At 53.6% G+C, this 27,928-nt stretch overlaps 1 protein-coding gene across 6 annotated transcripts in view; it reads right to left on the reverse strand.

Annotated features, from left to right (window-relative positions):
- Lrrc20 (leucine rich repeat containing 20) overlaps positions 1–27,928 on the reverse strand; it is an 86,340-nt gene that overhangs the window by 43,036 nt on the left and 15,376 nt on the right. For 5 of the 6 annotated variants that reach the window (XR_003302318.2, XM_077798315.1, XM_077798316.1 and 2 more), the window contains exon 3: positions 12,278–12,427. Coding sequence is in view for 5 of the 6 variants with exons in the window: in XM_077798315.1 (XP_077654441.1) it covers positions 12,278–12,427 (150 nt within the window). In the remaining variant the exon portion in view is untranslated. Of the gene's footprint in view, positions 1–12,277; positions 12,428–26,697; positions 26,814–27,928 lie in introns of all 6 variants that reach the window. The other variant, XM_077798317.1, reaches the window with a different exon arrangement.

The following is a 27,928-nucleotide window of genomic DNA, read 5'->3' on the forward strand; positions in this document are numbered from 1 at the left end:
TGAGGTGGACCCCGGTGGAGGCTGAAGCAGAAATGTCTGAGATAGAGGCTGGGGAGGCCATAGAGACCCTGTGCAGCGAGCGAGCAGGGTGAGGGGCAAAACCAGGGTCAGTGACACAAAGGGAGGATAATGCAGGGCTACAAGAGGGGGATCCAGAGTCCCCACTGCCTGGGTGCAGACACCAACTGCGCACGTACAGCCGTTCATGCAGAACGTCACTCGGCCTCAGTTTCCTCATCTGAATAAGGGGGCTGATGCTCATCTCTGCCTGGTAGAGCTGCTGGGCAGGAGTCACAGGGCAGGGGTGATGAAGCCTCGGGGTGGGGTGTCCCGTGCGCCATCTTGAAAGGCTTCATCATTTTGCCCTCGTAATTTTGTAAGGAGTGCTAGGGTCACAGTGCTGAGCTCAGACCTGGCCTGCCTTCCTGCAACAGGCCCTTGGCAGCTGCTCCCCTGTTCCCTGGGGCCCCAGGACCTACCTGGGCTCCCCCTTCCCCTCCCTGCTCTGTGACTCTTGCAACCCACCACTCCCAGCAGGGAAAGTCCAAGTCAGGCCTATAGGTCTGGTGCTATATCTGGGTGGAGCATGGTGACAACTGGTAGCCCCTCCTGTCCAGGGTTCAGGGACAGCAGCACCTCGGTAAGCTTGGTGGGTGACCCGCTAGAGGATGAGTCTTGGATGGAGTGAGCCTCTCACCCACCCTTGACCAGGTCCTAGCAGGTCCTGATTCCCAGGTTTAAAGATCCTTGGAGTTGCCCATCTGCTATGGCTTAGGGTGGGGGGAACTTAGGAAGGGGAGACACCTGGATCAACTTCCCCAACCACCCCTGGCCAGGGAAAAGAACAGTAATCTAACATCTGGTAGGAGCAAACACCTAGCTACCGTCAGACCTGAGCGCAAGTGTGCATGCGGGGAAGGGGGCTGGGCACTTGTGAGTCTGCACCAACTCTCTCCCTCCTTCCGCCCTCCTGAGGTCAGTGTCAGTCCCCTTGTTCAGATGAGGAAACGGAGGCCCAACTGGGTGTGAACAGCTGAGGACGGCACTGCTGGGGTTTGCCCTCAGGCAGCGGGGACTCCCAATCCCCCTCGAGTTGCTCCTTCTGGCCCACTCAAGGCACCCCTGGAAATGAGCCACACAGCACAAGCCGTATAATTTCTTGATTTTACATGCTGGTTAAATGCACTGATAATTGCACTTAAAGCCAGCATTCTAAAACACAAAGACGAATGGCAAAAACTCACGCTAAGTTTTTATTTTTCCTGGCTTTGAATGCCAGGAGATGGCAAATGGAAAACACCCTAACATTCTAAGGACAGACAGCAGAAGAAAGGGAAAAGCTTTCTGTGGACTTTTAAGGCACTTTTCCCAGAACAAGAATCCCGTCTTTGCTCGTGCTCACGCCGAGCTCCATGATTAAAGCCTGGCTTGCGGAGTCACTTCGAGGGTTCCCCACAGTGAGCAGAACCCCTGCCTCCTCCCCAGGGCCCCCCCACACACACACATACAGAGGACAGGCAGGAAGTGCATCTGATTCATCTTGTCCCTACAACCAGCCTCCTGCAGGGTACCTTGAGGTCACTCAGCAAATGTTTGATGAGTTGTGACTCTTCTCCCCTCAGGAGGCAAACATAAGGCTGGGGAGGCCTGGAGTGCCTCCTGCCGTCCCATCCTTGGGGACATCCTGAGCTCAAGTTCCATCGGATCACCCAGGTTGCCTTCAGCAGTCAGGTTCTGAGATAACCCCACCCCAATCAGAAAGCACCCCATCCAGGCCACCATCAGAAGGTCCCAGGGGTCGAGGTGACCCTGCACATCTAGTCTGATGTTTCCAGGTGTGCCTTTGCCAACAGCACTTCCTTGAGCACTCCGTGCAGGCTGCTGCTTCAGAGCCTTGAACTCGAGGTTCCCTCTTTTAAAATGCTATCTGTTGTGTCTTTACTGATTGAAGACAAGTCGCATCATCTGTGTCTTTACTTAAATGTCTCCCTGCTAAATCCCCTCCCCCTGGTTGCCGTCCCCTTCCCCTGAAGAACTGACCTCAGCAGTGTCCACTGCTTCCCCTCCTATTGACCTGCTTGGACACGGTCCACCTCCTCCTGGGAACTCGGGCTGCACACACACACACCAGGCTTTGCCCCAGTTGTAGAAAAACACAACCCCCGCCCAGTCCACAGAGGGCTCTCCATAAATATTTGATGAGCACACAAAGGAACACATCGATGAATTTCAGTACTAAAATTTCTGCCTCACATATACCATCATTCTTCCTTAAATTGATTTGTTCTTTTTTATTTATACAAAAAGAAAAAATTGTTATTGCTTTCTCTAAAAATAATGTTGTTCAGTTCCCACTGGACACCGTTGCTGCAGGAAGCATCTGGGCTCCAGGCAGATGATCCAGGTGGACGGGGGTGAGGAGAGCACATTCCAGGCAGGGGCAGCTGCTCTGCGGAGGCTCTCAGAAACCACTTCCCCCTGAAATGGGCTCTCCATGAGAACAAATCCTGATTTCCCGGCTGGTTGGTGTTTCTTGAAGCTTTCATGTTCTAGGAACATGTGGCCACCATCTGTGTGGTTCGGCTGCCCACGACACCTCCAATCCCCAGTCCACAACCTGTCTGCCATCGAAGCCTGAAACAGGCCATTTAGGGAGCCAGGTTGGCCGGGCCCGGGCGGCGGTCCTGGGAACTGAACCCAGGGGTACTCAACCACTGAGCCCCATCCCCAGCCTTTTTTATACTTCATTTAGAGACAGGGTCTCACTGAGTTTCTGAGGGCCTTGCCAAGTTGCTGAGGCTGGCTTTGAACTCGTGATCCTCCTGCCTCAGCCTCTTGAGCCTCTGGGATTCCAGGTGAGCGCCACCGTGCCCGGCTCACAGGGCATTTTTGAAGACAGGATAGAGCTCTGCTTGCTGGTGTTCAGTGATACAGACCACGCAGTAGCCAGTGTCCCCAAATGACCAGGCTTATTTTCATTTCCATATTTGGGAATATCAGCCTGCTTATGTCCCCACACCCTAGCCCTCTCTCCTCCCTCCCCAGAACCTGCTGTGCTCTGCTCGATCTCATCTACTGGCTTCGCAGATGTCCAGGGCACAAGGCCCATGTCCACAAGTGAGGGTGTGACCCCAGGCCCAGGGAGAGAGGCCCCCTGCACCTTCTTCCCAGGGCTCACGGAGAGGGGCTGGACAGCATGGGGGTGACATGCAGGCTCTGGAGCCAGATGTCCTGGGGTTCAAAATCAGACTCTGCCACCTCCCGACTGTGCAGCCTCAGGCGAGTTGTTCATTTATCTTTGCCTCAGTTTCTTCAACGTAAAGGGAGAATGGTAATCGACACAGGGTTGTAGTGCTGTTTAAATGAATTAAGACACAAAAACAGGCTTTCAGAAGGGCTGGCTCACAGTGAAGCAGTAAGCACGCAGAACAGAAAGACAGACGGACAGGCAGGTAGATACGGCCCCTGAGAGAATGAGTAATCTGGTTAGTACTCAGTTACCTACTAGACTCGAACCACTGACTGCCTGAGCTGAGGCTCAGAAGAAAAGAACGTGCTCTTTGCTGGAAGCCTTAGTAAACCCCAGGCCACCCTGGGCCGTGTGGGAAAGGCCCTGCAGGCGCCAAGGCACTAGGGAGCAGGGGTTGGCAGTGAGCAGATAAACGTGGCCACACCATTAGCCTGAGGGGTCTCAGAACCTTCTGGCCCAGTCCCCTCAAGAGAAGAGGCCAGACCCCACAGCTCAGGAGGTGGCCGGGGGAACTGGTGGATGGTGGGGAGTTTGTTACCTATAATTTCCTGACATGTTCAGAATTCTTATTTAAAAAAAAAAAAAAGACCAGGGTGGCGCACGCCGGTAATCCCAGCTACTCGGAGACTGAGGCAGGAGGGCCACAAGTTTAAGGCCAGTTTAGCAATTTAGCAAGAATTTCCTTCAAAATTAAAAAAAAAAAAAATTAAAAGGGCTGGGGATGTAGCTCAGTGGTAAAGTGCCCTTGGATTCAATCCCCAGCACCAAGAGATAAAGAAGGAAAACAAAACAAAACAAAAAAGACAGCTCTGATCACACGATTCAGGGTTGAGTCTGATCTAAGCCCTAAGTGACTCGGAACACAAGCATCTCCTCCCGAAGGTGGACTCCCAGGGCATTACGGGAGCTGCCCGTGGGCCTGGCCTGTACTGTGGGTGTTCCCGAGTACGCGGTGTCTGTTTCCATCCGTGGATTTACCTCCCTTGGTTCTGTCTCTCTGGAGAATCCCAGGGTGCTCTCTGGAGGTCTCAGCGGCCTGACCACAAGGTCCAGCAGCGCAGCCTGACCACAAGGACCTGAGGCAGCATCCGGGCTGGGTGGAGCCTCTCTTCTCTCCCAGGGCCTGGGGCAGGAACTTCCTGCCACGGATCAGCACAGGGATGACAGAGGCAGGGCCACCTCATCAGGAAGCTTAGAGCCAAGAGGCTTTGTTCAGTGCTCTGGAGATGAGAACCCGGGTCACAGCCACTCTAGGAAGGTCCTGGTGTCCCTCAGCTGCTTGGGGGAGCATGTCTGGTCTTCCTTATAACTGTGTTAAAGTCAACGACACCCTCGAGAGGTCTCAGGGTGACCAGAGAAGCTTTCCTGCCTGCAGCTCCAGTGTGTCCGCCTCCTGGGCTGTTCACGTGCAGCTTCAGGGAGGGTGTGAGGCAGGGGACAGGTGTGTGGCCCTCTGCCTGGCTCCAAAGACCCTAGACAGAAGCCAAGCGAAAGGATCTTTGTCTGTTCCTGCTTGCTACCCACGTCGCCCTCACTGGGACAGTCTGCTCGCCCCTGGTGTCCCTGAAGGCTCACTGGAGCCCCCACGTGAGAGGCCTCAGGAGCTGGGTACGGTGGAGCATGGGGGCTCCCAGCTCCCACCGAGGACAGAGGGCGAAGGACCAGCACTGGGGCAGTGAGGGACAGCGGCCATGTGGGGGTGCTGGATAGGCAGGGTTGACATGGTCCAGCAAAGAGGATAACGGTGCCCTAGGAGGCCCCTGGGCTGGGTTCAGGAAAAGTAAGGAAAGATGTCAGGCTTCGGCTCCAAGAAGAAAAACTGAAGCTGCTGTGGATCTAGACCTGGGCTGGATCAGGAGCCCGGGGAGGGGGTTCATCCGGGGCCCTCCATAGCGAGCCCAGGGCCTGAGGCAGGGCGGGCACTCGGGAGATGTGTGCTGCACAAATGAACAAGTAAATGGGGGACAAACGAAGCTGACTGACCTTGACTCCCCAGCTCTCCCTGCTGCTCCCGGGTCCAGCACACGGCTAACCCCACAACAGGCTGTTGTCCTTCCCCGGCAGGGCCAGGCCTCCACCTCCAGGAGAGCTGCCCGCCCCAGCCTTTGAGCCATTGGCCTAGAGCTGCCAGCGAAGATGTGGGACCCCAGCTTCATCGTGAATTTCAGATACACTAGTCATTTTTAGTACAAGGACACCCCAAATCCGTCGCGGGACACATTCACATTACCAGTCATTCCCTGCTCGTCTGAAATTCCCCTCTAAGTGGGTGTCCTGTACTTTCTTTTGTCCCACCTGGGAAGGTGATTCTGGTGGCCCCGCCTTCACGGGCCAACCTGGGGTCGGCCAGGCCCTGCTCTCCAGCCCCCAACAATCACAGCAGTTACCGCGCTCCCAGGGAGAACCCTGACTGCGTCGCTGCTTTCCCCCTGCCGTCTCCACCAACCCCACACATGGCCCCCTGGTCTCCAGGACCACATCACCCAGCCTCTCACAGACGAGAGGACGAAGATGCGGGAGGTTCAGTGCTTATGGCCAAATCCTGCCACTGCCACCGAAGATCATCACGTGCAGCCCACTTCTCCTTGTGCCATCCCCCAAGACCCCCTCGGCATTAGCCAAACTTCTGGCGACCAGATGGCCACTTCCCTGGCGAAGAGTTCAAGCCGAGGTCCTGCCTCGTGTCTGCCTGGAGGTGGGTCAGAGAGGCCACTTCTCCCTCTGAGTTTCAGGGTGTCCACTCCCGAAGGCTTGGCCTGGGATCTCGGATTCCCTGGGTGGAGACAGGTCTCTGTGGCTGGCCCTCCTGCTGACGGTCTGGTCAGACTTGTAAACCCCACAGCATCCCTACCATCTCATCGTCGGAACCCCCATCACGAGAACCTTCCGCCTGGCACCTTGTGTCCATCAATCCAACCTCACAAGACCCTGGGTGGAATGGGGAGGTGTCTTCCCACACTACGGGTTAGACAATGGTCTGACTGTGTCCCCAGAGCTTCCTGCGCTAGAAGGCTGGTCCCTAATGTGGTGATGTTGAGGTGGTGGGACTTTTAAGAGCTGGGTCATTGCCAGGTAAAGAGGTCATGGGGACACCGCCCTTAGGAAGGATTGATGCTGGTCTTCAGGAATGGATCAGTCTTCAAGAGAGTGGGTTATTACAGACTGAGACCACCCCACGCATTTGCCTCCTTCTGCATGCGGTCCATTTCCTTTTGCTTTTCAGCCATGTTGTGACGGGGCTGCAGGCCCTCATCAGGACACCAGCACCATTCTGTTGGATCCTCCAGGTACCAGAATTCTGTCAAAAGAACCTCTTTACTTTATAAATTAGTCAGCCTCGGGTATTTCGTTATAGAAACACAAAACAAACTAATATACTCCACTTCTCAGGGAAACTGAGACCTGGTGAGGTCAGTCAGATCAATAAGGAGGATGCTGATGAATTTACTTTCTTTTTATCTCCTATGTGGCCTGCCCTGGGCACTTTCTCTGCTGTTTCCACTTCAGAGGAAGAACAACAGTGGGGCCCATAGCCTCAGTCACCTGATCATCTCCTGTGCCAATTTCCCAACTGAACACAGGCAGAGCAAGGCCTGGTGTTGCTCCTTACCCTGGGGTCATGGCACCCCACCTCCTGCCCAGGGTCTCCCAGCCCTTCTCTTGGGCAGAGAGGGCCAAGGGCCTCAGGCTCCCAAGGTTCCTTCCTGCTCTCTTCTTACAAGGTTCACAGTTGAACCAACTGGGCTCTCAGGACGGACCCACGCCATCCCACTGCCACGGTGTCCTGGCCTGAGCCCCAGTCATGGCACGTCCTCATGTCCTATTCCTGCAGGACTGACTTCTCCTTCCCCAAGCCCCCGATTACTGTGCACGTGGGCCTCACTTGGACAGCTGCCAGGCTGGCTCGGATGCTGAGGTCCACCTGGACAGAGCGGGGACTCCTGCTGACTCCATTAGGTACGGCGAGGCTGGCCTGCGGTGATTACACAGCCAGTCCTCAGGGACAATGCAGCTCCAAACACACCTGCCATCAAGGGACAATCAGTCCCTCGGCTCTGACCCCGTGTCACCGAGCAATCACGCCCCCACCTCCTGGATCCCCCAAAGGGCAGCGTCAGACGTGGAGTCTGGCAGCGAAGTGTCCTTCAAACAGTGCTTAGTGCAAGAGGACTTCACCCAGAGACACTACTGCCCACGGGGTCAGCGGGTAACGAGACAGGAGAGAAGTCCCGAAAGCCACTCTCTCCACAGTAGGCCTGAAAACACTCCTTTAACTGGGACAAGGGTGAAAATGAGGTACTGAACATTCTTTCTCCAAGAAAACACTACGGCAGCTCTCGCTGTACCAACGTGATCCAAGATCTAACACATACCACCAAGTCCAAGAAGCAAGACATAAAGCAGTACAGTATCCTACTCGACCAGCCTATCAAAGAGCTCTGGGTCTGGAGCCATAGTCCCAACACCATCTTTGCTTGCTGTGTGACCTTAGGCAAGTTACTCACACTCTCTGTTTCAGTTTCTTTCCTCATGTAAGGAGAGATACTAAGAGAATCTACCTGACAGAAGCAAGAAGATTTGAATAATTTTATACTTGTAACGTGACTTCAACGACGCCTGCCCATAGAGTGGCAGGCTACAAATGCTAACAGCAAATGCTCGCAGAGGCAGAGGCTATCTCTAGAACTGGCAATGGAGGGTGCCTGGACAGGGAACTGGACATCTGGGGACAGGACTGAGAGAGCCTTATTTTTCCCAAGTGTTCTTTTCAGCTCATGGCCTGTATGCGTCTAGTGCCTGTTCAAAACATAAAGAAGTTCACAGGACACACTTTTACCCGTGGAGCGGGTGGGTATGGCAGGGACGGAAGGACAGTCCAAAACTGAATGGGCAGTGGGGGGAGGGGCATCCAACCACAGCGCACAGCAGGGGAGGCCGGCACTTAGAGCTGGAGGGGACATGACTGCAAAACCCTGTGTCACACAGGATTACGTGAGCTTGGGCCCTGGAGGACAGAGGCACCAGAGTCACGATGTCCCAGTGCCCAGGCGTGTCCCCTCTCCATGGGCGCAGGGGTGGGCCGCAAGGCTGCAGGGCCTGTGAGTGTGGCAGGAGTTCCTCTCCAGGCCGCGGCAGCTCCTCCCAGGGGGACTGAACGCACTCCTCCGGCTCTACAGCTGGCCGGCCTCTGCCCAGCGCTTCTTCAGTTCTCCGCAGCACAGCCTTCTGGCGCTCGTGCCCTCTGACCTCGGTGATCCCACCTCTGGGTTCCAACCTAAAGGTGGGGAGGCCCGTGGACTTGGGAGGGCTGACCCCCGGCCCGGAAGCATGCAGGGGCCACGGCTGGGCCTCTGCTGAGGTCATCTAAGTGACCCCAGGGCCAGGCCCCTGGAGAAGGGATGGCAAAAACGGATGGAGGAGATGGCCCTGTGGCCTCTCCCAAGAGGGCTCCTCGCTCCCCGGCCTTATCTTGTACAGGGGACACCTGCTCCTTATCCTCCCCTCCCAGAACACCAGGGAAGATGCCCTTCCAGGCCCCTGTAAGTACTTCCCCACCATCTACTGTCCCTCCCGGCCCCCTAACACCTCCTAAGACTCCTGACCCGTGTGGACAGTGGCAGCTTGGACAGAACACAAGGAAGAGAGGGACCCGCCTGTCCCACTCACCCTTGCCTCAGTGACCCCAGCTGCGTCACACTAGCTCCTCCATGCCCTCTGCCCACACCCACCGGGGACACCGGCCCTGGAGCGAGGCTGGAGCAGAAATGACCTGCGGCCCTCGGATCCAGGCAGTTCGCCAGAGGGGGAGAGAAGCCCTCCCACCTGCCCTGCTGGCCGCGGCAAAGAGGAAAATTGCAGTTTTCTCTGGCAATATTCAAAGGAGCCGCTGTGGGAAGAGCCCTGTGGCGAGGCGGGCGGGCTGCCTGGGGAGCAGCAGGGGCCCTCTGCAGACAGGCCTGGCAGGGTGCCCGCCTGCTGCAGGCCTGGAGCCTGGGGAGGATCCTGCGCGTCCTACCCGGTTGATGGCTGGCTGACATCTCCTGCCACACACCGAAGGAAACATTGAAAAGGGACCAGAAGCCCGTCACTGCCACAGAATCACAGAGAAGGTGCCACAAGCCCAAGAGAACATCTCAGCTCCACCTGGCCAGAGGTCAGAGTGACTGCGGCCCCCACCCTCTGGGGCCAGCTCTGACCGCTGGGCCTCTGCTGGGCCGGGTTTCCTCCAGCTCCAGGACCCTGGGGTGGGCTGGTCTCCATAGGGGCGCCCAGCCCCACTGCCCAGAACAGCCGGGACTTCATGCCCACCTGGACCAGCCAGAGCCCTAGCAGTGCCCACAGCAGCTCCTCCCCCTGTGAAGGGCAGAGGGGCCTCAGGATCTGGAGGAGGATAAAGCCTGGGGCCGGGCCTCTGAGGCCAGCCATCTCCCCAGCCTTCCTGACCCCGGGCCTTGCTGCCCAAGGCTCCTCCTGTCCTCCTGTCACTCTCTGCTTCTTGGCTACCCCAACCGTCCCTCCAGGACCCTTCCTGAATGTTCCCCAGGTGGACAGCTCCCAGGGCCAGGCCCTGACAAGCCTGTATCCTGCTGGTCTGCAACATTCAATCTGGTACCATTTTTTCCAGCTGTTTCCCAAACACACCTTTTACCTTCCGAAAGATGCTTTGAAAACTCCCCCTTATTTATTCGGCAAACACCTACCCATCTGTCAACCCCGGTGTTCAGCTATTTCCTAGGGAGACTTTCTGGCTCCCCACTCACCCCAAACAGAGCCCACTTCGCCTCCTCCGTGCCCACTGTGGCCTCCGCTCTGCCCCTCACACCGTCCTGTGCCCCTCACACCTGCCTCCCTGCCAACAGAGGCCCCTCCGGGACCGCGGGCAGCTCTTAGCTGTCTTATCATCTCCAAAGAGTGTGGGCATTACCAGGACCTAACACCAACTGTGGGGCTGGGAGGGCCTGGGTATCCTGTCCTCCCAGGAAGGACAGCGGCCTGAGGAGTCGACTGGAGGAATCCGAGGCCGCAAGCCACTGAGGACCCTGTGAGGATCAGCCTGGCTCCACTAATGACTGACAGCTCCATGATTTCTGTCTCCACTTCCAACCACGCGCCAACCAGAGACCAACGGGCCCCCAACAGGCCTTCAGGATGGCCCACAAAGGCAGCCCTGGCGGACAAGGTGAGCAACTGCTCCGAGGCCCTGGACAGGCCCTTCCCTCCCTGACTCCTTTCTCCGTCCATGAAGTGCGACGAGAGAGGCCACACTGATATAGTACAGGAAACCTTTCAACTGGTGGCCTGTGGGATAAATCTAACTTGCAAATATGTTTTATTGGATTTCATTTTATGCAAAACTTAGGAAAATTCACATAAAATCCTCATTTCCTGCTTCATTAAATAAGCAGAAGTGTGGGCAATGCCAGCCCTTTTCCTCTCATGATGTCCCTGGCTGATGCTGAATAGAGCATGGACTAGTTTGCCATAGTCCCCACCATTCTCTATTGCCACATGCCCAATCCAAGTCACTCAATAAATGCTAACCTCTTAGGTATTTATGTTTATAACCCTTAATTGTGACTGACAGCACTTTAGAATGGCTGGTGCAGGTACTAATGAATGTACTAATGAATGCCTCGGCCCAGGCCCACACAGTTATTCTGATTCACCTGATCAAGAAAACAATGTGCCAGGTATGGTGGCTCACACCTATAATCCCAGTGGCTCAGGAGGCTGAGGCAGGAGGATAAAAAGTTTGAGGCCAGCCTCAGCAACTAAGCAAGACCCTGTCTCAAAATATAAAATAAAAAGGGCTGGGGATGTGGCTCAGTGATAAAGCGAACCTGGGTTCAATCCTCAGTACCAAAAAAGAGAGGGAAAATAGATGACAGTATTAACAGAAAAGCTCCTCCTGTGATTCTAATCCCACCAGGAACGGTTTGGGGAGCTGGCTGGCTCTGCAGCCCCATCTCTTCTATGTAAAACATCAGCTACAGGAACAGAAAGGAGGGAGGCCAGGCCAGGCGACAGCACCTGTGGGCATCTCTGGGCAGCAAGCCTTGCCAGGGCCCGCCCCGCCCCAGTCACAGGTGCTGTAGCAATGAGCTCTGTGAGCGTCCCTCAGAAGTGAGGACCCAGACGAAGCCCTCCTCCTGGCCCCTCTGTGTGCACCTGGGCAGTGGCCTCTCCAGGTCCTGCCTGGCTCCTGCTGGAGTCCTTGCATAAGCCCCTCCCCTGGCTGAGCCATGTCTGCAGATCCGTGCCTCCCTCTCCCTTCTGGGCTCTGCCCCGGGCCCACGCCTCCCCAAGAAGCTGGCCCAGCTCAGCTGGCTGAGACCTGCTTGCTCAAGCGGCTGAGGCAGCACCAGCATTCTGTGTTACTCATTTCTCTCAACAGGTCTCAGACCCTTTCCGTACCCCTCAATGAGGAACTCCAGGACCACCTCTGGCATTTCTCCCGCCCAACAGTTCACAGCACACAAGCACCCAGGCTGCGGCTCCACTCCACAGGTGACAGAGGATGGAGGGACTGTCGTCTAGAGACAGGAGGAGGGCCACAGTAGCTGGTGCTCACTGCTCATCCATCCAGAGGAGCCGTTTCAAAAGAAATCCCAATGCCCGTCCTGCCAAGCTCCCGCCTAGGTGCCTGGCCAACTGTTCTGCGTGTTCAGAGAAAATGCTCAGAGACATGTGCCAGCTCTCCTGGCCCTCGTCACTCCTGAACCCAGGAAGCAGCTCAAGAGAGCAAGGAGCTCGTTCGAGCCGACGGAGGATTCACGCTTCCTGGGCCTCAGAGCAAATGTCCCGTGGGTCTGCTCAGAACAGCAGACCTGGCCAGCAAGACTCAGAAGCCGCCCTGGAGATTTCCAGGCTGCAGGGAGGATGCAGGCCCGTCCGAAAAGCCTTCCCCAGAAAGGACTTCGTGGGTGATTCATGCCTGGGGACTGGCTCTAGAGACATCACTCACACAGGGTCAGTCTAAAGGAAGATGGCTGGCCACGCCCTCCTGCTGGGCCGACTGCGGCCTACCTCGGAGCTGACTGAACGTGGTCATGAACTTGCTGGTGAGGGACTTGAGCTCGTTGTTAGCCAGGGTGATGAGGTGGATCTGGTCGGAGACATTCCGCAGGACCTTGTAGATGCCGATGGGGAAGGAAACCAGCTTGCACTCGGCCAGGTCTGCAGCCAGAGAAGAAAGACGACAGTTACCCACCTGGCTGCCCAGGAATGTGCCCCAGACCCACACGGACCCCAAGCCCATCTTCCTGCCCAGCCTCCGCACCTCGGGCCTGTCTCTCCAGGGACAGGCTCCAGACCCCGCCCTCCCTCTCCAGGAGTCCCCTCGTCAGCATTAACTCACACCTGTCCCTCCTTCACAGACTGAACCTCAGGATTTAGCCGTGCACCTTCTCTACCACACAGCCTACTAGCTGCAACACACCGAAGGCCGGACCTGCTGGCACAACAATCGGCATTCATAGCCGCGTCCTTCAAACCCTGAAGGACCGAGTTCCTTTGGAATCATCAGACTCAGCAGCGTCCTTAGACCACTTCAGCCAGCTGCTTGACAACATGAAATGCACACAGGCTCCGCGGCCTGACCTTCCAGTCCCATCCCGCTGCATGCAAGCCTCGGATAAGTCGCAAGAGGGAAGCTGCCCCCCAGGACAGCCCGGCAGCTCCCGGGTGTTAAACACGCTCCTACATATCAAGAGAAACGAGGACACATGGCCACGCCACACTACACACAGGTGCTCACACCAGCACCATGCACAGGAGCCTGGAAGTGAAAACGACCCAAGGACCATCAACTGCAGAACAGACCAACAAAACGGGATCGAGCCTCGTTAAGGAATATTATTCAGCAACGAAGACATGAAGCACCAGGCACGCTGTAATGTGACCAGACCACGGGAAACACGCCACGCCCCAGAAGTCCATCACAAAGCCCATATGCTATATGCTTCCATTCACACGGGATGTCCAGAGCAGGCAAATCTGTGGACAGAAAGTAGGTTAGGGGGCTGGGGCTGGGGCTCAGTGGTGGAGCACTTGCCTAGCATGTGTGAGGCGCTGGGTTCCATCCTAAGGACCACATAAAAAATAAAATTACTGTGTCCATCTACAACTAAAAGTATTTTTAAAAATTGGTACCCTTTAAAGGCGGGAATTATATAGTACATGAATTACATCTCAATAAAGCCAATAAATATATTATATATATACACATATATATGCACACATACATATAGCAGTAGGGGGGCCCCAACAGCATAGAGGCTCACAAATTAGGCTGTCCAGTTCCTACAAGTCACTTCAATTCACTGAGTCTCGGTTTCCTCATCTGTAAAATGGGGATATCATCATCTGCCTGGCAAGGCCACTGGGAAGAGTAAATGTAATCAAACGATAAAGTGCCTAGCAGGTACATCGCCATATCGTCCCTCTCCTCCCAGCCCTCCCCCTCTATCCAAATCCTCTCTATGCTTCCAGGCCAGCTCTCACCCCACCTCTTTCAGAAGCCCTCCAGGGCACCCATGTTGCTCCCTAGCCCTGGGCCCCAGACCCCTCACCCACTGACGGCACTGTCCCTCTAACTCGACAATTCTTGACTTTCCCCCCAAAGATGCCAGACTCTCTCAGGCCTCTGGGCCTTTGCAGATTATTCCAAAGCAAATATGCAAAATTCAGTAATATTCCCATTGCTAGCCATGAAATACAATTTTAAAGGTCCTACTTCCAGTAGCCACAATAAATAAGTATGTGGAAATCCCAGTTGAAGCCCTCACCCTCCTGCCCCAAGAACTTCTCCTCTGGCTCCAAGTCCCTGTTCAAGGTCAGCTCCTCCGGGAGCCTTCTCTGCCCCCTCAGCACGCCTGCTCCAGCCCCTGAGCCTCAATGCAAACGAGACCCCCTCACCTTGCACGGACTATACTTGATCTTTTATATATATATATATATATATATATATATATATATTTTAGTTTTTAGTTTTGGTGGACACAACATCTTTATTTTATTTTTTTATGTGGTGCTGAGGATCGAACCCAGTGCCCCCCACATGCCAGGCGAGCGCACTACCGCTTGAGCCACATCCCCAGCCCCTAAACTTGATCTTGCATCTGTTTTCCTCCTGGTCTGGGAGGACGCCAGTGCGCGGTGCCAGAAGCCCCGCAGGCTGGAGCAGAGCAGGGGCGCTAATGACCTCGCTGACACAGTGTGAGAGGGAAAGAGGACAGCTGGCACAGCTGGAAAGGGCGACAGTTCAAATGGCCGAGGATTCCCAGCCTCCCCTTCTGGACAACACGTTGAGAAGCCTCCTCGGGTCCAGGGCACCTCAGCCCGAAGCTGTCCAGCGCCAGGCACCGGCTCTTATGTCGGGAAGTGGGGTGGGCAGAAAAGAGCACCACGTCCTTCCAGGAAGGGCACGTCTCTAAAGGTCACACTTCAGAAGAGGGATCAGGGCCGGGCTGGCAGCAGACCGGCACCACAGGCCCAGAGTTTGGGGCAGGCTGGGGATTCTAGAGAGGGACACTCTCAAACAATAAACCCGCTTGCGCTTGGTGTCAGGCGTACAAAGGGCCAGAAAGGAGTTTTTATTGTGCTTTTGGGAGGGAGCAGCGGGTGTCATCACACACACCAGAAGCAACACAAGGGAAGGCAGAAGCTTCCCTATAAAAATAAGGAGGCCATCCATCACCAGTATCCCTGAAGACGGCCTCGAACATTCTGGCCAGTGAGCAGAAGGCACAGACACTAAAGCAGACAAGATGATCATGATGCACCAATGAAGTGACCGCAGGACCGTATCAGAAGTGCAAAGCCATCACTTGAAAAACTACTTGAATTAAAGAGAGCCCAGTAAAGCTGCCAATCAAAATAAACAGGAAAGACAATAATACTCCTATACGTTGGCAATAAAGTCTTAAAAGATCCAATTTCAGACAACAACATAAAGTACAGAGAGACGATCATCGTGGGAAATACAACCAACCAATATGAAGAAAAAGAGAAAAAGCCACAAAGATACTTTTAAAAATGCATTTGTACACCAGACACAGCACACCCCTGTAATCCCAGCAGCTCAGAGGCTGAGGCAGGAGGATTACAAGTTCAAAGCCAGCCTCAGCAACTCAGCGAGGCTCTAAGCAACTTAACAAGAAAGACCCTATCTCAAAATGTAAAGGGAAAAATGTTAAAGGAAGCCTCACAAATAACTTGGGGAAGGTAAGGATTCATTAAACTATGTCAGAATAACCACTTAACAGTTTTTGGAGAACAAAAAAAAAAGAGAGAGAGAAACTCAGTCTCAATCAAAAGAAATCCTAGGTAGAGCTCAGTGGTAGAGCGCTCGCCTAGTGTGTATGAGGCCCTGGGTTCGATTCTCAGCACCACATATAAATAATTAAATAAAGGTCCATTGACAACTAAAAAGTATTAAAGAAAAGAAAGAAAGAAAGAAAGAAAAAAAAAGAAAGAAAGAAAGAAAGTCTACATAGAGTTACACTGTGAAGTATTTTTAAAAATCCAATCAAAAATAATCAAAAGTGGGCTGGGGTTGTGGCTCAGGGGCAGAGCACTTGCCTAGCATGTGTGAGGCTCTGGGTTCAATCCTTAGCACCACATATCAATAAATAAAACAAAGGTCCAATTATAACTAAAAAATATATTTTTTAAATAATCAGAAGTACATACACTCAAATATGTGACAATGACTTTCCAAACTCAGGAGCCATAAAAAAACTGCAAAGAAACTAAGTAAGAAATAAACTGCATTAAAAAATAAATAAATAAAACCCTCGGACACCTAAAAACATAAGGTAAGCCAGGTGCAGTGGTGCATACCTAGAGTCCTAGCTAGAGGCCAAGGCAGGGGGATCTCTGGAGCCGAAGAGTTTGAGGCCAGCCATGACAATAGAGTGAGACCACTTCAAACAAAAAAGTGAGCAACAGATGGTGAAAAAGGATCTGTAAATAGGGTACATGAGTTCCTTTTATTGTTGAAAATGCTTGAAGTAATTGAATAAAGAAAACTGATCAAGATATAAAAAGGACATAAGATATTCACAACAGGGCTGGGGATGTGGCTCAAGCGGTAGCGCGCCCGTCTGGCATGCGTGCGGCCCGGGTTCGATCCTCAGCACCACATACCAACAAAGATGTTGTGTCTGCCGAAAACTAAAAAATAAATATTAAAAATTCTCTCTCTCTCTCTCTCTCTTTCTCTCCTCTCTCACTCTCTCTTTAAAAAAAAAAAAAGATATTCACAAGGGAAAAACATAATTAGTAAACAAATATATAGCCCCTTGCTGTTGCTTCTGGTGTGTGTGATGACACGCGCTGCTCCCACCCAAACAGCTTCTTAGAATATTTATGCCAATTTACATACAACCTGCTCAACAAGTAATAAGATCATTAGGGAGGAAAAAAAAAAGACCTCTGCTATTATAATCAGGAAAATGACATCCCTTTCTTTAATTTGCAATGATTTCAGTAATGAGACTAATTATATGTATAGTTAATTAATCATTTTTACTCTCCCAGTGGACAATCCTGCTGGTGTCTCTATTTTTCTTCTTTCTTTCTTTCTTTCTTTCTTTCTTTCTTTCTTTCTTTCTTTCTTTCTTTATTTATTTAGTTACCAGGGATTGAACCCAAGGACGCTTAACCACTGAGCCACATCCCCAGCCCTTTTTTACATTTCACATAGAGACAGGGTCTCACTGAGTTGCTTAGGGTCTCGCTAAGTTTCTGAGGCTGGCTTTGAACTTGCAATCTACTGCTTCAGCCTCCCAAGCCGCTAGCATAGTTCCAGGGACAGGAATGACCTGCTGGGTAAGCCATACAGCTTATGGGGAGAAAGGCGAAAGGCGTTTTGGCAAGTCACACCCCATCAACCTGTTTACTGCAAGCACCAAACAAGACTCCTCCCGCTGAGCCCTGATCCCTGCCTTTGATGTGCTCCCCTTAAATTGGGGAATGGGGTCCTGTTCGGGTTGGTTAGTTCCAGCTCCTATCAGGACTGGGAGGCCTGCCAGGCGCTGCTCTTTTTATATCTGATCTCTGGCTCTGTCTGTATTTCTTACTGATTGTTTCAGACTTTTTATTTTCCCAGGTGGCTCACACCTCCTGGGCAGGAACTTGCCTTATTGGGGTGCTGGTCACCTCGACAGGAACTTTCATTGGAAAAAAGCAATCTGGCAAATTCAAGGAAAATTGAGGGCGGCCAGTTCCATATCAACAAGAGAAACAGAAAAGGAGCTCATGAGAGAAAGCCAGGGACCCTGATTGGACGGGGATAAAAACTGCAGAACGACACCTGCTGGCCTCAGACACCACTGAAGAGTCACAAAGTGGGCCCCGTCTCCAGAGTGGGGAAAGAATAGTAAGGACTCAAAGCCACTGTGACCTCGAAGGTCCCACTGGACTCAAGCCAGCCAACAGCACCATTTACAAGGCGCCAGGCGCTGCTTCTGTAGTAACTCATTTAATTCCCCCAACCTGCGCGTTAACCTCACGGAAGGGAATGAAGCCCCCGTTGACAGGCGAACTGTCCAAGGCCATTTTGGCAGGAGGACACCAAAGAAAAAATCCAAATGCAAAGATTCCTGACCAAAGGGTCCAGTCGGGTGACCAGCAGGGTAGCTTGCTCAGGGCTCCCCTAATTTAAGCGCAGAGAGTCCCACCTCCTGGGGAAGCCCTCCCCTGGCCTAGGCAAATAGGGATGTTGGGTGACCCTAAACTCAGACTGACGGATGACAGATTTCGACAGATTTGGAGAGAGGCGGCAACCTGGGGGCGCCCAAGACTTTCTCCTGGGGGCTTCTTACCTTCCTGCCCGCCCCTGCCTTCCACGATCTCCAGAGCACAGGGAGGAAGGCCCCTGGCACCAGAACGGAGGGGTGCGACCTGGGGTGCACGTCCACAGACCCCTGCAGGGGCAGGAGAGTGGGGAGGGGAACAAAGGAGGGCTCTGCCACCAACACCGGCTGGCAGCTGGACTCCAGCGCCTGTCCCAGCACCTCCAGCTGCTGGTGCCGGGCTGCAGCCCAGAGCGGAGAGACCCCTGGAGAAGGCACAGGGCATCATTATACCATAATTACCATCATTGCAAGAGGGCCACACGGCATGCCCCAACCGCTCATTAGAACAGTCCTCTGCGCTCCTGAAGAAGCCTCTTATTCAAAACGCAGGGGTCTTTCATGAATGGCTACCTCATTAATCCTAATGAATGCCTGATGAAAAGGATCGGGCAGAACCCAGCCAGAGCGAGCGCGACTCGGGCAGCGAGCACCACTGGGGCTGAGCTCGCGCCTGACTCAGACAAACGAACTCTGAACCCTGCCAGTCCCCCTGGGAGGTGGGCCTGGTGGCAGGACCCAACACAGGGGCAGAGAGGGTCACGGGGCCCCAGCCAACAAGACTCGGGGCTCAGATGGGCTTGTGGCATGGTCAAGAAGAGAAAGCTGTCGGGGTTATAGGAGGAAACTGGCCAGCGCGGCCACATCCATAAGACATCTTTCCGCATGTGATCTTAGGATTAGGAGGACGCTAGAGAGCACTTAGCCCAAGTTTCCCAAACTCCCAGTAAAAACCCTATGGAGCCGGGCACAGTGGTGCACGCCTGAAATCCCAGCAGCTTGGGAGGTTGAGGCAGGAGGATCGTGAGTTCAAAGCCAGCCTCAGGAACTTAGCAAGGCCCTAGACAACTCAGGGAGATCCTGTCTCCAAATAAAATATTAAAAAAAAGGGATGGGGATGTGGCTCCACGGTACGGTGCCCTGGTTCAATCTCCAGTACCAAAAAAACAACAACAAAAGAATTCCTCTAGAGAGGCTGGTTCTTGCCTTCTCCCCCAGAGATTCAGCGGGTGCTTTGGGGACGTGCCAAGGAATTTGTTAACATGTATCCCCAGATGATTCTCATCAATCGGCAAACCTGAGAAATACTGAATGATGAAGCCTGCAATCTGAGACCTGAGATTCCCCGTCTCCACTGGAGGGCAAAGAGCCCCCCTCCAACACTGCAGACAGGGCGCCACGGCCCTCCACAGAATGGCTGGAGCTGTCAGAGACGCTTCATAAACTACATTGATAACTGCCCCGGTCTGCGTCAAGTTGCTGTGACTGTAATGAACTCTCTAATGCTGGTCCTTGGTATAAAGCAAAGAGGTTCATCAGCCTGCAAGCGGAGACTGAGGGCTCTGGTGCCGGGGAGGCCCTCACGGTGGAGGCATGAGGACAGCAGGAGTGCGCCTGGGGCTGGAAAGGCGGCAAGGCCCGAAGCCAGGGCGCGGGGAGAGGAACCACCCTCCTGCTGGAACTAGTCCAGGGCCCCACTGGAACGCAACCCCTTCCCGGGCTCGCCACCAGTGACCCAACGACCTCCCACTGACCCAGCTCTTAAGGGTCCCACCACCTCCCACTGCCACCCTGGGGCTCAAGCCTTCGACACACGAACCTTTGGTGGAGACACTTAAACCATATTCAAACCAGAGCAGCCACCCCGCCACCATCACCATCTTGCCACCCTCCCCACCCCACACCGTGTATCTGCACCCCCCCAACGGCAATCCTTTACGCCCATGAGCATGGAGGACATTGTCAACTTAATTTTTATCTTTGTTTTTTTGTTTTTGTTTTTGTTTTTTTTTTGTATCAGGAATTGATCCCAGGAGTGCTTAGCCACTGATCCCCATCTTCAGCCCTTTTTACTTTTTATTTTGAGGTAGGATCTCACTAAGTTGCTGAGGCTGGCCTCAAACTTTTGATCCTCCTCCCTAAGCCTCCCCAGTGGCTGGGATTATAGGCTTGAGCCACCACGCCCAGCCAAACTTTCTTTTCATCTGTGATAAAATACACATAACAAAGATTTAGAATCCTATCAGGCTTTCCAGGGTGGGAGACAGAGAGATGAATAGGCAGAGCACAGAGTTTGGGCGGCAGTGAAAATACTCTATGATACTAACATGGTGGACACGTGTCATTACACATTCTCCCAAACCTACGGAATGTACAACAGCACAGTGACCCTGGATGTAAACCATGGCCTCTGGGTGGCAAGGATGTGTCCAGGCAGGCTCATCACGGCCAGTGTTGATGGCAGGGAAGCTGTGACGTGGGGGTGGGGGTATGGGAACTCGGCACCTTCAGTTTTGCTAGGAATCTGAAACTGCTCTAAAAAAAATTACATCTCCATCTCTTTAAAAAATTACTCCCTTACCATTTTTAAGCATCCTTGTAATATCAATCTCCAAAACTTTTGCATCTGGCAAAAATGAACCTCTACCCTTATTAAACAACCCGTCTCCCCAGCCCCAGCTGCTGGCGCCCACACATCACATGAACTTCTACAGGCAAAAACACTCCAGAGGGGCTGGGGATGTGGCTCAAGCGGTAGCGTGCTCGTCTGGCATGCGTGTGGCCCGGGTTCGATCCTCAGCACCACATACCAACAAAGATGTTGTGTCCGCCGAGAACTAAAAAAAAATAAATATTAAAAAATTCTGGGGCTGGGGATGTGGCTCAAGCCGTAGCGCGCTCGCCTGGCATGCGTGCGGCCCGGGTTCGATCCTCAGCACCACATACCAACAAAAGATGTTGTGTCTGCCGAGAACTAAAAAATAAATATTTAAAAAAAAAAAAAAAAAACTCTAAAAAAAAAAAAAAAAAAAAATTCTCTCTCTCTCTCTCTCTCACTCTCTCTAAAAAAAACAAAAAAACACTCCAGAGCAGGGCACGGGGTACACACCTGTCATCCCAGTGGCTCAGGAGGCTGAGGCAGGAGGATCGCAGGTTCAAAGCCAGCCTCAGCCACTTATCCAGGCCCTAAGCAATTCAGCGAGACCCTGTCTCTAAATAAAATATAAAAGGACTGGGGAGGGGGCTCAGGGGTTAAGCACCCCTGGGTTCAATCCCTGGTACAAAAAATTAATAATAATAATCCCAGAACCTTCAATCGGATCCTTCCAGATGCTCCACTTGAGAAGCAGGACCTGCCCAGCTCGGCCAGCAGAGGCTCCTCCTGCCTCAGCCTCCCAAGCCACTAGGATGACAGGCACCATCGCGCCGGGCTGAAACCCAGTTCTTTTCTCTTGCCCAATGCAGGAACCTTCGTGGGGGACACCTCATATCCAAACCCTAACACCTTCAATGTGTGCCCCTTCAATGGCATACCGCTTCCCCAGAATACGAGTGCCATCCTCACACAGGGGACAAAATCAAAACGCTGAGTCAAGTGAGAGAAGCAGGTCACAAAAGGTCCAATACCGGCTGATTCCATTTCCGTGAAACGTCCAAAAGAGGAGAGGAGACAGGAAGGGTGGCCAGGGCCCAGGGGGATGGGGAACGATGGCCAATGGGCAGAGGGTTTCCTTGGGGGGGAAGGAAACGGATCAGAATGAGACAGTGGTGATGCCCAGCAATCTTGTGAATATTCTAAAACAGACTTTAAAATGGGAGTTTTATGTTACACGAGCAGGACTAAAACAAAAGAGGACAAGACAATCCCACGACAAGGCTGTTGTGAGCATGAAATGAAACGTCTGCACGGTGCTTGGCAAGGTGCCTGCAGACAGTCCACAGGAAACACCACTGCAAGGCGCGAAGATCCGGCCTCGGCTTGGGAATTCACGGCAGAGGTGCCTTGGGCCCGTCCTACCCTGCGGACGGGGCCACCTGGCAGGGCACTTAGTCTCGACATCTCAGGACAAGGGGACAACCACAGGTGTGAGCATGGGATCCGGAACTTTCCAAAAATATCCTGTCCTTCCTGGCAAGCCGGGTGACAATTTGAAGACAAAACCACCCAACATTTAACTTAAAACAAAAGTTAATTCCATGCCCAGTGCAAAATGAAACGACGCACCAATTTGACATTAGATTATTTTAATTTAATCAACGACTCACGGCAAACACAAAAGGGAATCAGAACAGCAGCTACCTTCATGCCAACAGGGTGGCCACCAACAGCTCTGAAGGGACCTCAGCTGGCCCAAGTAGAGGCTATGTGGTCAACCCAGACCTTGGAGTGGCCCTGAGGTCATCTTCAAGAATAAAAGCAGGTAACACTGTCACTTTATGTAGTCCTGGCAACCACTTCTAGGGAAGAGAGTTATAATCAATCCCCTTTTGCAGATAAGGAAATTAAGGCTCAGAGAGGTTAAGAGTTTGCTCAAAGTCACACAGCAAGTAAAAAGGTGGAGCTTGCTTTCCTCTTGAGGAACCCAGATTCTGGTCTGCTGCTACCCTTCATTCATCAGGTCACTGAACAGGTCACTGTCAGGGCCTCACACTCCCTACCTGTGAAATGCCTGGTGAAGGTAACTGAACCTCTAGTGGCATTTTCGCTGGCTCTGTGAGGGCCCTGTCCTGTTGTCGCTTATGTGAGGGTTTTTGTTTTGTTTTTTCCTCCACCGAATCAACGTGACAGTTATGAACGCGTTTGTCTTGCTTTTCCTGGCAGGACAGAGAACTCCTGAGGGCAGAAGTCGGGTCCCACTGAGATGGATTGCATACTTAAGAGAGCGTGAAACTCAAGTTCAAATTCCAGCACAAGATTTGCCGGCTGTGAGTCTAGGCAACCCCTGCCGATCACAGAGCTCAAGCTCCCCTTCTCTGAATGATGCCAAAATCCCACCTCTCCAGGGCTGCTGGGGAAATCAGGTGGAATCATTTGCCTGACGAATATAGGCACTGTCCAAGGAAGGACGGTGAGCAAGTCAGAGCCCGGCCCGCCAGGAGCGCATGCTCAGCCACGAAGAAGAGCAGTGAACAGGGACGGGCACCCGGGAGAAGACTGTGCGGTGACCACTGCCCCCAGGAAACCAAATGGTATCATGGGACAGCAGGTCACAGGGGTGGAGATGGGATAAACCTTACCAGGGTGGCCAGGGAGGGCTTTTGGAGAGGGAGCGACATTTGGCGCAGGGCATGGCAAGATGCGAGGAGAGGATGAATCAGACGAAGTAACAGCAAGCACCACAGCCCGATGGGACGCCTGCCCGCGCCCTAGTTAGCTCCCTCTCTCCCTCCTCGCTCGCTCGCCCATCCTGTCCTCATCCTGGTGGCAGGGCAGCACACAGACAGGCACAGCCGTGGCCCTCAGTGAATGAATGTTTACCTGAAAGAACTTGACAAAACAAGGAACCTTGGGGATAAATCGGAACATGACAAAATGCGCATCTTAGCAAAACGCAGTCATCCAAGACCAAGCAGCTGCCAATTAAAAGGATCTTAACTTCCCCCTCATCAGGAGGCTACTGATCCTGGGCTGCACCTGTCCCCGAGAAGCAATCGCAGTCCCCTAACCTCTGCGGCAGATGACAGATTGCTCATCCTGTATGTGTGACCACACCCGCAGCTCAGGGTGTGCTGGGGCCCAATGCCAGAATGACTGGCTTTGCTAGTCCCCCCCAGCAAGCACTTCTGTCCCCCGCCACCTCATCAGAGCCAGGTTTACATTTCTGTCAGTATTTCAGTTTTAATAAACTCCTTGGCCTTGTTAAACCACCTCCCCAAGGCGAGAACCTTCACACTTGAGCCATGCCAGCTTTTAATGCGACAGAGTTATCTACTTGGCGGTCTCCCTGTGGCCGTGCATCTTTATTCTGCCAACACACACTTTTTCAAGCTGCATGATTACCCATGCAATTTCAAACAATGTTGTTGTGCTTCCCCCCTCAAACACTCTGCTCCAAGTGCCAGAGACACCTGGGGCGGGCCACTGGGGCAGGGGCTCTTCTGCAGAATCTCCGGCTCCAGCAGATGGTGCCATCTGACAGTCCCCTGCTATGTGCTTCACTGGTGTCCCCTGGGGGCCCCAGCTCATTGGAATCCATCTATCCACCCCAGATGGCCCAGAGGTCTCTATTCCCGTGAAACATGACCAGGTTTCAGACTGCAGGAGCAGACAGCCACCCAGCTGCCCCCGGCCACGGGCAGCCACTGTCCTGGGTCTCCACCCACAGCCCCACCCCACCAAGGCACCAGATCATTTGTTCCCTGGATTCCCAGAAGCTGCTTCACGTCTGTGTCATGTCCTGCAGTGACCTTCCTAAACCCGCCCCAATTCCGTCACCATCCTCAGAAACCACCAGAGACTCTCACCACCACCCAGTTCAGGGACAGCAGAAGCGGCTCACGCACTCATTTAAATTCCTGAACTCAGTGTGTGTGACTCCAGGCTTGAAGACACATATTTCCCTACAACATGGGTTTGCTAGTCACAAACCAGCCACGTCACCTGGCTCCCAGCCAGCAAAACAGTGGCCTCCGCTGCCCTTGAGGGCCTGGGTTTGACCCCCTCCCCGCCGGCACTTGGTAGATGTGGCCTTGGGGAAGTCGCTTAGACCTTCTGTGCCTCGGTTTCCTCATCTGTAAAATGGGAGGGACCATTTTACAGCTGGTGGATGATTAAATGGCAAGGCCGCTGTGGGGCTGGAAGGAGATGCACGGGAGCAGCGGGACGGCCTGGCCCCCGGGGGGTGGGGTGGGAGGGGTATTAAATCAATGTGAGCTCTCAGTGTTACTCAGAGGTCACTCTGAGTTTTCAGTCCTCAGATCCTCTTTGTTTTGTTTTACTTTACTTTGCTTTTGGAACTGGAGATTGAACCCAGGGGCACTCGACCCCAGAGCCACGTTCCCAGCCCTTTTTATGTTTTTTTAATAGTTGTTGATAGACCTTTACTTTATTTATTTATATGGGGTGCTGAGAATCAAGCTCAGTGCCTCACACACATGCCAGGCAAGTGTGCTACCGCTGAGCCACAGCCACAGCCCCCCCACCTCTTTATATTTTATTTAGAGACAGGGTCTCACTGAGCTGCTTAGGGCCTCACTAAGTTGCTGAGTTCAAAGTTGGCTTTGAACTGGTGATCCTCTTGCCTCAGCCTCCAAAGACACTGGGATTACAGGCATGTGCCACGTGCCACTGTGCCCAGCCAGACCCTCTTTAGATCCCAAACCTTGTGCACTGCACCAACCAGCAGCATCACAAACCAGCAACTGAGGGTCTGCCCTATGGTAGTCAGGGTGACACTGCGTGCCCACCTCTACCCTCCTGTGTCACAGCCCTGCCCCTCCCCACAGGAGCCTTCCACTCAAGGCCGCCCAGCCTCTGCCCACACAGACCCTTCACCTAGACTGTCCCCTGCTGCCAGCCTACCCCCCAATTCTTCCTTTAAGGTTTGACAGCAATGTCACCTTTTCCATGCAAACCCGTCAGTGTGGCTGCTTAACTGATGTCGCGTGTGCACACCGTTCAAGACAGCGAGGGCAGGATCAGTCCTCCCCAGCTCACACTCCATTCTGCAAGTGTCACACAACCGAAGCGACTGTCCAACCATCCAGTGACCTGTCTCCAGGCTCCAAAGTCACTGCACCCTCTGCGTCTCAACCTCCTTACTGTGAAGGGACTGTCACCATCCATGGGGCTCCCCGGGAGACCGCTCGGGTCAGGCCGGTTCTCACACCTGGGGCAATTTCCGCAGACAGAAGAGCGAGGCAGGGAGAACTGAGGGTCGGGCCCATGGGACCAGGAATTCCTTCACCCAGTCAGTAAGGGCACCACAGGTCACCTGCACCAGCGGCCTGGCAGGAGACAGACACCCAAGGAACAGGCCAGCCGTGCTGGGGCTCAGCCACTCACCCCCCTCCTGCTTTGCGCTTTTGAGTTGGCTGGGACGGAACCCGGGTGCTCCACCGCCGAGCCACCCTCTCTCCATATCCCAGGGTCCGTCTGCTCTTCCTCCCTCCCAGAAGCCACAGGCTGTCATCAAGCGGATCCCCTTCCCGCCATGGCTCCTCCTGTCCCTGAGGTTGCGGGGTCCAGACAGGCTCCCACTGAGTCCTCAGTGACCAGGGAACAAAGAGGCAAGACTCGACCCAGGCCTGGGGGCAGGGTTTGCCAGAAGCCCCACCCGGCCCTCTCCTCGCTCCTGAACAGTGCGCGCTGTACCCCCAACACGGGGACATGGCACTTGGCATCCACTTTTGCAGGCACCAGCTGCTCTGGTGTCCAGTCCAGAAGCAGTCAGAGCGCCCCAGGTGCCCAGGGGAGAGCTGGCACTCATCACACATCCCAGGCCAGGCCCGGCCCTCTGCCTCACCGGCTGCCACACGGGGCCCATCTCTGTCAGTGAAGCTGTCCAACTTCCTGAAAGCTCCACTGATTTTCCTTTCCAAGCTGGCTCTTTGCCTCTGAATAACACCTACACAAACACCGGGTGTCCCCTACGTCCCTTTCTCTGCATTGGCTCATCCTGCCAGGCGCACACCCCCTGGTCCCCCTAAGAGTTTACTGACTGCCTCTGCAGCCACGGACAGAACCCGCAGGCCACTCTCTGCAGACCCACTGGGCATCGACCGCACCAGCTCTCCCTGTCCCCCCGTGCCACACATGTAGCCAGAGCCCAGGCCAGCCTGAATGATGCCTTCCCTAGGGGCACTCACCACCCAGAGCCTGGTGCACACTGCACACGTGTTCCAGGGATTCGCGAGGAACGGTCACAGCAGCATGGCGCGTCCACATCCAGTGGCATGGGTTGAGTTACTGGGGTTTGTGCACACTGTAGAATATTATACAACCGTGAACAAAAGAACAGACTACGGCTACAAGTTCCCCCATGGAGGCTTCTCAAAATCACAAGGCTGAGCGGTAAACAGACAAAGCTATATGCCTTACAAATCCATGTGCGTGGAGCGTAAAAACAAGGCAAACTCAACTATACAGAGGTGCAGACACACATGGTAAAACTAAAGCAAAGACAGGGGAAGGCTCATCACACAGGACACTGGCGACCTCTGGGGGTGGGAGGAGCTTCTGCTCACCGTCTATGTCTACACCTGGGTGGTGGCGGTGCTGAGCGCTGCATGGTTCTATTGAACAATGAACTGTTCTATTCTTTTATGGACTTTCCTGTGAGTACATAAATTTTTATAGCTTTATTAAGAAACATGACTGGATGAAGCACACGTAGAGGGGAAGGTCTGGGAGAAATGGCCAAAAAACAAGCCTTCAGGCCGGGCCTCAGAACTTGAGAAGGGCTCAGCCACAGGGTGCCCAGGGAGGGGGAGCCCTCCACAAAGGGAGCAGCATTGCAAAGGCCCGAGGCTTTTTTTGGTACTGGGGATTGAACCCAGGGGTGCTTACCACTGAACCACATCCCCAGACCTTATTTTTTTTAATATTTTTCAGTCATACATGGACACAATATCTTTATTTTGTTTGTTTTATGCGGTGCTGAGGATTGAACCCAGTGCATCACATGTGCAAGGCAAGCGCTCTGCCACTGAGCCACAACCCAGCCCACATCCCCAGCCCTTTTGAAGTTTATATTTTGAGACAGAGTCTCACTAGGGTGCTTACAGTTTCACTAAATTGCTGAGGCTGGCTTTGAACCTGCAGTCCTCCGGCCTCAGCCTCCTGAGCCGCTGGGATGACAGGCCTGCGCCACCCTGCCCCATGGGCCTGAGGCTCTGTGGTACCAGTTTGGGCTTCACTCTGTAAGGGGAGGCCATCGAGGGTTAACACTGAGACAGCTGTAGCTGGCCAGGGCTGGGGTCCCATGCTTCACAGAAGGGAACCTGGCCCATCAGCTGGGAGTCAGCTGGCGGTCTGGGACCCCAACTCCTAACCTCTAGGTGGAAGCCCTTCCTACGAGAGAGCAGCTGTCTTCCTGCA

The sequence above is a fragment of the Urocitellus parryii genome, chromosome 5 (genome assembly GCF_045843805.1).
Source record: "Urocitellus parryii isolate mUroPar1 chromosome 5, mUroPar1.hap1, whole genome shotgun sequence".
NCBI lineage: Eukaryota > Metazoa > Chordata > Mammalia > Rodentia > Sciuridae > Urocitellus > Urocitellus parryii.